This window comes from Leptodactylus fuscus, chromosome 11, assembly GCF_031893055.1.
Source record: "Leptodactylus fuscus isolate aLepFus1 chromosome 11, aLepFus1.hap2, whole genome shotgun sequence".
NCBI classification, from domain to species: Eukaryota; Metazoa; Chordata; class Amphibia; order Anura; family Leptodactylidae; genus Leptodactylus; species Leptodactylus fuscus.
This window is the reverse complement of record NC_134275.1, coordinates 78674449-78689113: the sequence shown is the minus strand read 5'-3', so window position 1 is coordinate 78689113 and position 14665 is coordinate 78674449. Positions and strand designations below refer to the sequence as shown.

General features: G+C 46.3%; 2 protein-coding genes across 2 annotated transcripts in view; both read right to left on the bottom strand.

Annotated features, from left to right (window-relative positions):
- The window catches only part of LOC142185526 (uncharacterized), a 54044-nt gene that overhangs the window by 25080 nt on the left and 14299 nt on the right, over window positions 1-14665 (bottom strand). The window contains exon 6 of the mRNA XM_075260954.1: window positions 5458-5468. Within this exon, the coding sequence (XP_075117055.1) occupies window positions 5458-5468 (11 nt within the window). The remainder of the gene's footprint in view (window positions 1-5457; window positions 5469-14665) is intronic.
- On the bottom strand, window positions 2853-5464 carry LOC142184445 (oocyte zinc finger protein XlCOF7.1-like). The gene is made up of 6 exons (XM_075259317.1): window positions 5337-5464; window positions 5076-5252; window positions 4873-4996; window positions 4680-4768; window positions 4502-4601; window positions 2853-3609 (listed from the first exon to the last, which is right to left on the bottom strand). The coding sequence occupies exons 1-6, from the start codon at window positions 5412-5414 to the stop codon at window positions 2897-2899; spliced, it is 1281 nt and encodes a 426-aa protein (XP_075115418.1). The 5' UTR covers window positions 5415-5464; the 3' UTR covers window positions 2853-2896.

Below are 14665 nucleotides of genomic sequence, written 5' to 3'. Positions count from 1 at the left end.
ATAGCCTAAGGGGTTCATATCGCTTCTTAGCTAACCGCTATTTAATGCGTATAAGTTTCCGAAAGGGAGGGGGTCCCCAAGCGGAATACTGAACGCAGATGTGAACCGGGCCTGATGTATTTATCTCAGAAAGGATTGCCTAGACTGAATACAATTGTAACAAACCCTCAGCTGTAACAAAAAAAAAAATCTGTTAAATGTTATAGTACCAGCAAAGTGAATGTGATTTTGATAATCTCATGCATACACTGCAAAATGAAACCACAACATGTCAATTTTAGCTGTGGAAACGTGAGTGTTTTCACTAGATTGTATACTGTATACAATGTGGAGCATAAGACTGGCAAGCCACAGCAGTTTTTGTAAATTGCAGCATGTCGATTGTACCCCTGGAAACGCTGGCATTTTCCATCAAGTTATAACAGCAGCAGCAAAACCGCAGAGGAAACCTGTGCAGGCTTTCTGTGAAAAATGCTGCGTAAAAAATGCAATGCATTTCCACAGGTCTTTCCGCAGGGTTTTTGGGTTGCTGCCCGCTATGTGTGGCCTTAGAGAAAAATCCTGGATTCCTGCTGTGCAGATTTAGCATAGATCAGGCCACAAGTTCCACCAGCTGTACAATAATGAGAGATCTCTGGTGTAACAACTACACAGAAATCTGGAAGTTAAATGGTTAAACCGAATTCAACAAACTGGGGCTGAGATTGTTAGGGTAAGTTCACACTGGGGTTTTTTGCTGAGGATTTTGAGGCCGTATACGCCTGAAAATCCTGACCAAAAAGACGGCTCCCATTGAAATCAACGGGAGCCGCTCAGGAGTTTTTTCCAGGAGCCGTTTCTTCTAGCTCCTGGAAAAAGAAGCGAGGTGCTCATTTTTTAGGCCGTTTTGCCTCGCGATTCGGCCTGAAGACGATCCCTCCTCCGGACTAGGCCCATTCATTAGGCTTAATCCGGAGCGGAGCACGTGGCTGGATATCGGTGCAGTGCACCGGCTTTCAGTCATAGCTACCCGGTTTTTGGATCGGAACCTGAGGTGACCTCCGCCTCAGATTTCGATCCAAAAAACCCTGTGTGAACTTACCCTTAAAATGTCTCCCAACACCCAGGGCTGGTCAACGCTGTGCCTGTACCTGTGAAGCTATAACTCTGCTGTGCTACGCTGTGTCCATTGCTTCCATTTTCTGCCCCTTCCAGTCCGATTTTTCTGCCTCCCATTAACTTCAATAGGACTTATCAGGCAGGATCCAAAAAAAACATCAAAATAAATAAATAAATCAGCGCCTGCCCCCCACTATAATGAATGCAGGCTGGTTTCAGGTGGTATCTTCCTTAAGTTTAGAGCTAAAGTCCATGTGAACATACCCAACATAGATGGCAGGAAAACATGCCTGTCAGACATTTCTCCTGCACTCTCTAGGGCAGGGGTCCCCAACCGGACCAGTGCAACATGCCCTGCGGACCGGTGGCAAGGAGTCAGCAGCTGCTGTGGAGCCGGCGAGTGCCCGGGGCTGAGCCAGGACCCGGGATTTTTCCAGTATAGTATAGTATCTCGGACAAATGGTGGGTGCTGGCTCAGCCCCGGGCACTCGCTGGCTCCACAACACTGACATCCAGTGACAGCACAGCAGACCGTGGTCACAGCAGAGGGCCGTGCTCAGAGCTCTGCTGCGGCAGCGGTCTGCTGTTCTGTCTTCCGGGTCCAGTGGCTGACAGCCACTCACCTCTCCTGGGCGCGCTGCCATCACAAGTGGGATAACAAGGAGAGCGGAGGGACGTGCTCAGAGCTCGCTGCGGACGCGGACGGCGCCTACCAAACTTTCTCTTGTGTTTTCAAATGTACATGATTCTAATCTGCAACCCCATGCTTAACCCCACCCCCAACCACACCCCTTCCCCATCCAAAAAATTGTCTTGCTGAAACTGGTCCCTGGTGGAAAAAAGGTTGGGGACCACTGGGCTCGGGCAAATGTACTACTGCATATTGGCCATACAAAATAATGACCATCCATCGTATGTGGGCCGTGACCTCTTCACACAGCTGATGGATTGGGGCGCTGGGTGTCAGACCCCATTGATTTGATGACCTATAACAATTATAAGTTGCCATTACACAAGTCTCAAGAAACCTCTTTAAGCAAATGCAAGCGTGACACCACACAAAGTCTTCTACCATTCGCTACTGGGTGAAGTCTGAAGACCTCCAGGTTCCCTGGTGAAATTTTGGGGTTGTACGTTACACTTTACTCCCAGCTATCTTCCTCTAAATAGTAGCTTTCTATCACAACCAGGGCTTCATTCGCATCAGTACACGTCAGTACTTCTCTATATATGTCCTGCATGATCCCAGGGCTGTCTCTATTACACAACAGATTCTCCTGTACTTACTGTGTGCAGTGTTATGGCAGGTCAGAGGGAAATGGAAATTACAGATGGCAACTAGCAGGACTGTGAATGCAGCTCTGGAGTAGAATACAAGCTGTAACCTTATATTTAGAAAACAAGATAACTTTTATGTAGAGCACATGTATAGGTAAATTAAAAGTGATGTTTTTTGGGGGGTTTTAACATGTCTTTATGCCAAGACCCAGCGTTTGATCATAAATTCTGCCTACCCCATATATCGCTAGCAGTAAGCCCCTGAACGATGACAAGTGCCCGCGTGGAGTTATAGATTGCTGTGTGCGGGAGGTTCAACAGCCATCACAGCAGACGGTTGTTTTGTAGGGTAAGACATATTAAACACTTACATGTGACCCAATAGCTCCAGCACATTTTACTCGTGTTACAACCAAAAATTTTTAGAATTTTCTGTAAACAAAAATTTCCAACACATAAAAGTAGATTTCCTCACATGTATGTGCCGTGATGTGCAGAGAGATTCAAGTCCCATAGTGGGTCAAGATATCACGGCCTTCTCCCCTGTGTGCTGTCTCTGATGCAGAACCAATTGTTTCTTGTTCGTATACGATTTCTGGCACTCCGAACACGAGAACGGCCTCTCCCCCGTGTGAACCCTCTGATGGACGGCAAGACTGAATTTCCGGTTAAAGCTTTTCCCACATTCCAGACACGAGTACGGTCTCTCCCCCGTATGAATTTTTTGATGTCCGACAAGAACCGATTTCATGGCAAAGTTTTTGCCGCAGACCGGACAGGTATACGGCCTCTCCCCGGTGTGCGTCCTGTGATGTCTAACCAGATCCGACCTGCGGGTAAAACATTTCCCGCAATCTGAACATAAATATGGCCGCTCTCCAGTGTGAATTTTTAGATGGTCGTAAAGATTTGATTTGTAGGAAAAACATTTCTCGCATTCCGGACATGAAAATTGTTTCTCGTCTCTTTGAGCCGCCTTGTGTGTGAGAATATTTAATCTGTTCCTACAATACTCTCTATATTCAGACCATGGGAATGGTTTAGGGACCTGATCGGATGAAGGATCTGTGAGAGTTGTGGGGTCGGATAGTAAGACTCCGCTGTGGTGGGCTGGAGGTGAGATAGGAGCAATAAGATGGTCTCTATAAAGATCCTGTGAGATATTGCCATCTTCTACTCCAACCTCTGAATATGGAAGGAGATTTTCCTCTGAGACTCCAGAGCAGTCATCTCCTGGAAAGAAGGAGAGGTTATTTTTTGTTTTAAAGGGAACCTTTCACCACCTCCAATAAGTCCAGCTCTTTACATCACTGAATAGCTGCTGCTCCACTGATTCTGGCACAGTTGAAAGGGATCTTATCATTAAGACTCAATTTTTTGTCCCTATCACATAGGAATAGCCTTAAGAAAGACTATTCATCTCCTACCTTTAGATGTCTGCTCCGCACTGCCGTTTGGTATATAATCCGTTTTTTGTCGGTATGCAAATGAATTCTCTCGCAGCACTGGAGGCGGTCCTCTGCGCTCAAACAGCACTGGGGGCGTCCCCAATGCTGCGAGAGAACTCTCCAGCGCCGCCTCCATCTTCTTCAGGAACGGCCTCTCTTCACGTCTTCTTTCGGAGCTGGCTTCAAACTTCTAGGCCTCGAGCAAAGCCGACTGCGCATGCCCACTGGCCACAAGAAAATGGCCGCTTACACAGTATTGTAAACAACCATTCTTATGGCTGGCGGGCTGCCCGAGGCCTAGAAGTCTTGACCGCCAGCGCCGGAAGAAGACGCAAAGAGAGGCTGTTCCTGAAGAAGATGAAGGCGTCGCTGGAGAGCTCTCTGGCAGCATTGGGACCGCCCCCAGTGCTGCGAGAGAACTCATTTACATACCGACGAAAACCGGGGGTTTATACCGAACGGCAGCACGGAGAAGACATCTAAAGGTTAGAGATGAATAGTCTTTCTTAAGGCTATTCCTATGTGTTAGGGACAAAAAATTGAGTTTTAATGATAGGATCCCTTGAAATTTTCTCTAGTAGTCAGTGATAATGTGCAGCTCAAAAATCTGCAGTTCACAATAGCAACAAAATGGATGAGACTTTACGAGGCTGATATCCCGGATGGTCAGTACTCACCAGTGCTGATATTAGTAGGTGCTTCCTCCTCCTCGTATGGGAGATCACCTATACAACACTCCTCTGTCTCTTCCACTTTGACAATAACCAGATCATCGATCTATAACCAAAACAGAAGACATTTAATTTATGTAGTAGGAATGTACAAGACAGCTCCTTATGGATCTGTCCCTCCTACCTGATGATGTTGTGGCACATTATGGTTTCCACTTGAACCTTCCAGAGGACTGAGGCATCTCTCAGGTGTATCACTCTTACAGGATCCATCTATAATATGTGCACAGGTAGTGAATATATATGTGAATATATACTGAGGACTAGCTAAGAGACTCAATACGTCTCCTTAATAGCCAATGAGAGTCTCCTCTTACCCTGTGGTGTGAGGGGCGGCTCGTCCTCCATCATCACCTCCTTGTACTGATCCTTGTGTTCTTCTAAATACTCCCACTCCTCCATGGAGAGATAGACAGCGACACCCTGACGCCTTATAGGAACCTGAAAACACCATGATACGGCCATCATCCAGATATATTACTCCTCAGTATCAAGTCCCAGTATTCCCAGCAGCGCTCACCTCTCTGGTCAATATCTGGAGGATCTTACTGGTGAGCTCTAGGATCTTCTGCTCATTATGAAATATCAGTGATGGAGACTCTAAGACAGGGCTTTGGTTCTTGCTCCATCCTCCTGACACTTGGGGATCTGCGCTGGTTGTCAGACACTCATCAGATTTCTTCACTACCATGTAGTCCTGTGTATGGAGAGACGCATTGATACAAATCACTATATACAATCCCAGAAACTCTCATGTGATATCATTCCCAGGAGCCCTCACCTCTCCGGTCAGTAAGTAGATGATCTTCAGAGTGAGGTTTAGTATCTGCTCAGCCATCTTGTTGCTGTCCTTGTCCATCCTTGAAGGTAAAGGACAATTATCTGGTCCAGAAGGATCTTACATTACTGAAACCTGGAGAGAAAAAACATAAAAAATTCCATATAACATAACATACAATATCAGATAAAATGTGCAATAGTCCATTTTTATCATTCAGTTTGATTTGAAAACTGCACTAACTTGCACAATGGTGTCATTTTCGGCCTGTATGTGGAACGTACACTAAGGCTCTGTTCACATTTGCACTAACGTCTGTTTGGAACAGAGTCAGCCTGCAATTGCGGTTAAAAAAAAAAATCTCTGCAAGCAATGTCAGGGAGAAACCAACAGATATCCCTTCGGGATCCGCTGTTGTTCATTAGAAGGATCATCTTACCATAGGACCAGATTACGAGAAGCCGTCCAGGTCTCCAATGGCTACCTCTGGCATTACGCTAAGGACATGCTCGCACAGGTCAACTATGCTGCAGATTTTTCATCTGGAAAATCTCAATTACAAACTGGGGGGGGGGGGGGAACAAGGGTGCATATTGATCTGCAGCATGTGGATTTATTCCAGCCTTTGCTATCCATTGGGTGGATTCTGCAGCAGATTAGTTGTGGATTTTGCTAGAGCTTTACAGCAAATCCCACCGCATATTATTTGTATGTTTGGCTATTCCTTAAAGGGGTTGTCCCACTATAGACACTTCTCATATCCACAGGAGAGGTGATAAGTGCCTCATTGCAAGGACCTCAGTGATCAGAAGAACAGGAACCTACAAGTTCTCCTAAGAGATCTACATGTATAGAGGGGTGACCGTGCACGCACAACCACCGCCCCACTCACATGGGAAAAGTTGTGTACCCCCAATGTCCTCATCACCTGTTCTGTATGTGGATAAAGGAGATGTGTACAGTATACAGGCCCAGATTTCCCATTGGGGTTACATCTAGAGATGAGAGAGTACTATTTGAAACTCCCGTTTTGAATAGCACGCACCCATAAGAATGAAAGGACGCAGCTGGCATGCAGGAGGTTAAGTGGTCAGCCGCCGGCAAATTCTGCATGCCGGCCGCTCCCATTCATTCCTATGCGTACGTGCTATTCGAATAGTACTCGCTCATCTCTAGTTACAACTAGACATTGGTGTGAATGCAGCGTGGCTTACCTAAGCGCCTCTAATTTGGGCTAAAATTTTTTGTCTTACTAGACATGTGGGTGTGGATTCTCAATAAATGGGGGCGTGGTTTAAACGTGCTATGATGTGACGACATTGTGTTATAAAATTCGAGCTCAAAATAAGCCAAATAATAGGTGGTATAAAAGGAGATGAGGCAGTCTAAGGCTAAGTTCACACAGGGTTTTTTGGTCTGGAACCTGAGGTGGAGGCCGCCTCAGGATCCAGACCAAGATACGGGTAGCTGCGACTGGATGCCGCTGCACTGCACCAGCACCCAGTCGCGCACTTGGCTCTGGATTAGGCCCAGATGAATGAACCTAGTCGGGAGGAGGGAGTGTCTGCAGGCGGATGCAGTGAGGCGAATCCGCCTGAAAGAATGACCATGTCCGTTCATTTTTCCGGTAGCCGAATTTCAATGGGAGCCGTGTTTTTGATCAGGATTTTGAGGCAGATATGGCCTCAAAATCCCGACCAAAAACCCTAAAGGGACGTCAGATTTTTTGTTTTTGGCATGAATTCTGGAAATCCATGCCAGATCCTCACACGAACATCTGCATTCAGTGATGTGCCCCTGACCTATGAAGAGAACGGAGCTGGAGCCTCTTCACATATCAGTCGTTCCCTTCACCAGTTGGGGCTTTTATTAAGGAAGCCTTCACACGGAGTAAACACGTGTGTAATTTTGCAAAATACACATGTAAAAATACATGTGTAAAAATAAGACTCCCATTGACTTCAATGACGTTTTACCGGCGTATTTTTTTCACGTGTAAAAAAAAAAAATATCATTGAAGTCAATGGGAGTCTTATTTTTACACGTGTATTTTGCAAAATTACACGTGTGTTTACTCCGTGTGAAAGCTCCCTTAGGGTGCATTCACACTACGTAACGCCAGCGTGTATCACAGCCTGTACACGCCGGCGTTACAGCAGGGCTACCGAACACTTCCCATTCATTTCTATGGGAGCCGGCATGCGAGCGCTCCCCATAGAAATGAATGGGCTGCTTCTTTCACTGCGAGCAGTCCCATTGAAGTGAATGGGAAGTGCCGGCGTATACGGCAAGCTCTGTTCATGCCGAGCCATACACGCCGGCACTTCCCATTCACTTCAATGGGACTGCTCGCAGCGAAAGAAGCAACCCATTCATTTCTATGGGGAGCGCTCGCATGCTGGCTCCAATAGAAATGAATGGGAAGTGTTCGGCAGCCCTGCTGTAACGCCGGCGTGTACAGGCTGTGTTAGGATTTCCGCCATATTTAATGTAAAGAATAACGAGCCAGCGAAACTCATTTTTACTGTCGAAACGACGGACCCTGCGGCACGACCTGACACACCGTTATATGGTGTCCATATTGTTGCTGGCGGTGTTCATATAACAAATCCGTCTCTGCGTTGCGGTTTCCATCCATGGTAGAAAACCACAAAGCAAATGTAAAAAGGTGGGTTGTATCGGCGGTATACGTGCGGAGTCTATCCCGCTGTATACCTCCAACGCCTGCCAGCCTATATATATATCAGGGGTCAGCAACCTCCGGCCCTCGAGACTACGACTCCCAACATGCTCCATTCACTTCCAAAGATGATTCCGCGGTACGGTCATACACCTATGGCGCCATTCAGCTGTCCGTGAATTGTAATGGCGACTCAACTTCCATTGCCACCTATGGGGAAGAGAATTGTAACGCTGGTGACCGTGCGAGGACCGTTACGCCTCTGGAATGAGACCGGTCACGCGCCAAAGTTACCACATTACGACCACATTACGTGTCTGACTGAATATAATAAATATATGAGGTAATACAAAGGTGTAAAATGTCCTAAATCTCTGACACGAGGAAAGACTAGAGATTACTGACCCCATAGTGCCCGGACACCCGTCCATAGGATACTCACTGCCCGCTATGAGCTAGTGGATCCATTGGCACCGTCCGTATTGAGGAGACTGAACCTCCGGTGTTCACGTGAAGGGAAAGGAACCGGCAGTGATAACGCCCCGTTGCTCGGCAACTTGGAAACGCCGGGTGAGGAGCTACGGGAGCCTGCGCGGCTCAAAACTAGTGTTTGAGGGAAAACGCGGGACGGGTACGAGATGCTGAGGGGGGAAAAAAGGCGGGAAACACGGTGTAAGATGTGAGGTAACGGGAAAAACGTATTTAAACGCAGTAGATATATAAAATGCAGGACGTGAGTGTGGATAGGTAGTGTATGGAGGCCGAGGGGGTGACTCGTGTACAGCTGCCATAGACTCAGGGGTGTATGGAGAGGACACAGGGTACAGGACCCATCTATTGGACACTTACACCCAGTGGAAGTGGAAAATGTTAAAAAATTAAGTCCTTTACTGCCTTGGGATGTAAAAGTTGTCCTGTTTTTAGTTAAATTGCTGACGACGCCAAGCTTCGTACGTCATGACAAGAGAAGACAGTGCAGGCGATGGCAGCGGTATCAGGTGGGCGCCAATATGGTCGCCTGACCGCACTCCTGTCTCATTGCTCATCTCGCATCATATTCCCCTATAGGTCTGGACAGCGAAAACTTTGGAGCGGTCATCCTCATCGCATTTCGGAAGCATCAGAGTCGCCTTCTCGGACAGAACGCCGGCATAGAACTGGCACACGGGACATTTGTGACAAACATGCGCCAAAATTGGTGTTTTTCCACCTTACTTGACACTTTCTAAGGCAGTGAGCAGAACAGGTTGGGGATCAAGGTGAGGAAGGGGTCAGAAATTCGTAATAATTCGGGGACATCTCGCACCAGCGTCATGAAATAGATCAAGGCTACAGTCACGTGACCCACATGTAAAATATCAGTTTTTTGTGGCTATCTTGCACCCATGGAGCAGCTGCTTTCGCGGATCCTCCATATAGTTGAGGGTTCATGAAAATGGACGAAAATAGGACATGGCCTTTATCTTGACAGTCCATTACAGCGTCACAATATCGGGTATATGAACAGCCCCCCATTTACAGACATTAAAATGTAATGCTGCCGGGTGATGTCTGTTCCAAAAAAATGGACCTCACATTGCAGTTATTCATTGTCATGTGAATATAGCTTTAGGCTCAGGTTCACACCTGCGCCCGGTCTCCGTACGGGGATTCTGTGAAAAATGCGGAGAGAACAGTGTTGCGTGTAGCGCTTTTCTCTCTGCATTTTTCGGGTGGAAACTTGAATGGAAACGCCATGGACCCCATTATAGTCTATAGCAGGGGTAGGGAACGTACGGCTCTCCAGCTGTTGCAAAACTACAACTCCCAGCATGCACACTGACTCTGCTGTTCTGGGAACTCCCATGGAAGTGAATGGAGCATGCTGGGAGTTGTAGTTTCACAGCAGCTGGAGAGCCGAAGGTTCCCTATCCCTGGTCTATAGGGTCTGTGGGTTTCCTAAGGTAACCACTTTTTATGCAGACTAGGTTACCGTTTGGGGGTCCCCAAGCAAACCCCCATACAGAAACTCGAGGGCAGATGTGAACCAAACCTTAGACGGAGGAATTTGGAACAGATTTTGAGGCAGATTCTGCAATCAGCCTTTATTCACTTGAATAAGGGGGGGTTAAAGATACTGATTTTTTTTAGGCTAAATTAAAGCTGAGTTCACACTTGGTTTTTTGGTTGGGAATTTGGTCAGTAATCCGCCTCAAAATCAGCCTCCAAAAAAAAGCCTCCCCATAGAGTTCTATTGGGAGGCTTGTTTTGGAGGCTGATTTTGAGGCGGATTCCTGACCAAAAAACTCTGTGAACTCAGCCTTAGGGTGAATTCACACTGAGTAAACGCTAGCTTATTCTGAACGTAAAACACGTTCAGAATAAGCGGCGTCTAAAGCAGCTCCATTCATTTCTATGGGAGCGGGGATACGAGCGCTCCCCATAGAAATGAATGGGCTGCTTCTTTCACTCCGTGCAGTCCCATTGAAGTGAATGGGGAGTGCCGGCGTGTACGCTCCGGCATGAGCAGAGCTTGCCGTATACGTCGGCACTCCCCATTCACTTCAATGGGACTGCACGGAGTGAAAGAAGCAGCCCATTCATTTCTATGGGGAGCGCTCGTATCCCCGCTCCCATAGAAATGAATGGAGCTGCTTTAGACGCCGCTTATTCTGAACGTGTTTTACGTTCAGAATAAGCTAGCGTTTACTCAGTGTGAATGCACCCTAAGGGTTCACACTCCAATCCAAAAACCGGGTAGCCACGACTGAATGCCGATGCGTTGCATCAGCCGCGCACTCCGCTCCGGATTAAGCCCAATGAATGAGGAGGGAGTGTCTTCAGGCCGAATCACGAGGCGAAACGACCTGAAGAATGAGCACCTCCTGAGCGGCTCCCATTGGTTTCAATGGGAGCTGTCTTTTTGGTCAGGATTTTGAGGCGAATACGGCCTCAAAATCCTGACCAAAAAACTCAGTGTGAACTTTCCCTCAGCATCATGTTCAGTTTTCTGGCAGATTCCAAGTGTGAACTCCCATTGCAATGAATGGGAGGCAGAATACCGCCTGACTGATGAAGAATTTGACACAGAATTTGCAATTTTTGGAATTTTTTCAATTCAACAAATTCTACCATATGAACTTACACTAATAGTCATAGGACTTATGGTCTGAATTTTTTTCTTGTAGCGTTTAACACTACATCGAATTGATGTCTGGCGTGTTTTATTCCCAAATCCCAACATGTCTGTCTATGGTAAAGTTATGTATTTTCCAAGTAAATTCTACTTCCATATTTTTCCATGACAATGGATGAGACGTATCGTTCTCGCTAAACACCCTGAAAGTCAATTATATTCCCCCCTTCTGTGTCCATAACGCACAATGGGAGGGGAAAATTAGCAGACATTTTGGTACAGTTGTGTGCCAAAAATTTAGACTTTTTTTAAATTTTATTTCTACACTGTTAATTCCAACATTGTTTACACTAGAACATTGCCCGAAATCTACGTCAGCCCCTGTTGCCCGGTTCACATCCATGCGTGGGTTTCTGTTCAGGATGTCCAACTTTCCAAATTCCTGACCAAAAAACTCTGTGCGAACTCAGCCTTTTAGGGTAAGTTTACACTGAGTATTTTGGCCAGGATTCTGAGACCATATCTGCCTAAAAATCCTGACCAAAAAGACGGCTCCCATTGAAATCAATGGCAGCCGCTCAGGTGTTTTTTTCCAGGACCCGCTTTGTGCCGGTTCCCGGAAAAAGAAGCGAGGCGCCCATTCTTCAGGCCGTTTCGCCTCTCCCTCCTCCTGGACTAGGCCCATTCATTGGGCATAACCCGGAACAGAGTGCGCAAATGGATGCCGGTGCTGTGCATCAGCATTCAGTTGCGGCTACACGGCTTTTGGATCGGAACCTGAGGTGGCCTCCACCAAAATAACAAATGTACACCAAAATAAAATAAAAATGTTATGGGTCTGGGATTGTGGAGGTAGAGAGCAAATAACTATAACAAAAGGAATGTTTTATTGTGCGAAAGTAATAAAATATCGCTAAAATGACAAAATAATTACCGTATAATGGCAAAACTGCTGATCTCCTCCAAAAAAAAGTATTGATAGGTTCATTACAGTAGGTGTAGCAAAAAATGGTTCCTATATAAGCTATAATTCATCCCACAAAATACAAGGACTCTACGCTAAAGAAAAAAGAGATAACCCCTCATTCACATCTGCGTTGGTATTCCATTCGGGGGAGTCTGCATGCAGACCCCCCCGAACGGAATACCAAACGCATTTGCAAGCGGTGTGCAGTAAAAGCACATGGACCCCATAGACTATAATGGGGTCCGTGTGCTTGCTGCGAGATCTCTGCAGGGAGCATGCGGACAGGAAAGTACTTCACAATCTACTTTCCTGTCCGAAATGACTCGTGCAGAGAAAGCCGGAATGGAGAGAGGGATAACATGTTACTGATGTAAGGGTGAATTCACACTGAGTAAACGCTAGCTTATTCTGAACGTAAAACACGTTCAGAATAAGCGGCGTCTAAAGCAGCTCCATTCATTTCTATGGGAGCGGGGATACGAGCGCTCCCCATAGAAATGAATGGGCTGCTTCTTTCACTCCGTGCAGTCCCATTGAAGTGAATGGGAAGTGCCGGCGTATACGGCAAGCTCTGCTCATGCCGGAGCGTACACGCCAGCACTCCCCATTCACTTCAATGGGACTGCACGGAGTGAAAGAAGCAGCCCATTCATTTCTATGGGGAGCGCTCGTATCCCCGCTCCCATAGAAATGAATGGAGCTGCTTTAGACGCCGCTTATTCTGAACGTGTTTTACGTTCAGAATAAGCTAGCGTTTACTCAGTGTGAATGCACCCTAAGACTAAAATAAGTTAGATGGCTAAAGGGTTAAAATGTCCATAAAACATTGGATTATGTGCCAGGAAGATTCATATGAGCCATAAAATCTAAATCCGCAATAAAAAAAAAAAAAGTGACAATTTTTTGAGGGTTTTTGCAATTTTAATGTGACTATTAGGGGTTAAACTTGAGTTTTTTCAACATTTATGAGACAAATTCTATATTCACAATTAAAGAAAAAAAGTGACATTTTTCAGAAGGTTTTTTTTTTCCTTTCATTTTTAATGTTTTGGGGGTTAATAAAATGTTTTCCAAAAAGAATAAAAAAGTTAAAAGTTTTTGTGTGTGGCAATTCGACTGTGGTCACACAGATGTCATCCATAAGCTACAAAAACCTGCAGCACAGAGTGATTAAGGCCGAGTTCAGACGGGGTTTTTTGGTCAGGATTTTGACGCGGAATCCGCGTCAAAATCCTGACCAAAAAGACGGCTCCCATTGAAATCAACGGGAGCCGCTCAGGAGCTTGTGCCAGCTCCCGAAAAAAGAAGCGAGGTGCTCATTCTTCAGGCCGTTTTGCCTCGCGAATCGGCCTGAAGACACTCCCTCCTCCGGACTAGGGCCATGCATTGGGCCGAATCCAGTGCGGAGTGCGCGGCTGGATGGTGTCGCAGTGCATCGGCATTCAGTCACGGCTACCCGGGTTTTGAACCAGAACCTGAGGTGGCCTCCGCTTCAGTTTCCGATCAAAAAACCCCGTGTGAACTTACCCTTAGGAAGCAGCGTGCCAATTAATGCTGCAGGTTTCCATCCTCCGGTTGTGTCTCGTCAAACACTCCCGATTTTGGGCATTTTGGATAAACGCTGCTACAGTTCCAGCATGTCTGCCCTGTGTGACCACAGCCTTACCTTCCCCATTTTTGTAAGCAAAGTTACAGGTGAAGGTGTAAATTAAAAAACAGAATCTAATCGAAAAAGTTCTGAATATCTGGACTATGTTGTTGTAAAATAAGGTTAGGCCCTATTTACTTCTGCGCTTGGGTTTCCATTGGGGGAGTCCACTTGGGGACCCCTGAACGGAAACTTATACGCATAAAAAAGCAGCTTTTCTTTCCGCATGTTTCATTATAGTCTATGGAGTCCGTGGGTTTCCTTTTATGCGTATAGGTTTATGTCCAGGGGTCCCGAAGTGAAAGCCCAAACGCAGATGTGAAGTGTGCCTTAGTGTCATTGCCTCTTCTGCCTCTTCTTTTAAGGCACTTTCCATCGTTGACCAGCGCGCAGATGGCTCCATCGTCACCAGATGATAGTAGCGCTACCCCGAAAAAGCTTGGTTTTCACGTAAGTTTTTTCTTGTTGATGGTTTAGCAGAGGACAATGTCTAAATCTGATCGTACGGGTGCAATCGTTCCATCTAGATCATCAGATCCTCGTAAACACATATGGAATTCGCCAGCGTGTAGTCCGTCTGAGTGCCGGTGGTGCAAAAACCAACTTTTGTCAACAGTATATCATCTTCTGTCAGCTCGTCGTCACCTGTGACCATTTCATCCGTATGTATGTATGTACAGGGCGGATCGAAACGCCTCTTGCGTTTCCTTACGCGGTCTTTTTTCAGATTTTCCTCAATAATACTTTCTCCTTCATCGACAACTGGAAAAAGAGAAGGTATGGCGTTAACCCTTAACGTTCTCCCGCAGTTGTTGATAATGTAGGAGTCCGGAGTGAAGTGGCAGGAGCACAGGCGATAGCGATTTGTTTTGTTTTCATCCAGTATCTTCTGGGCCAAAGCATTTACATCGTTGAAGATTTG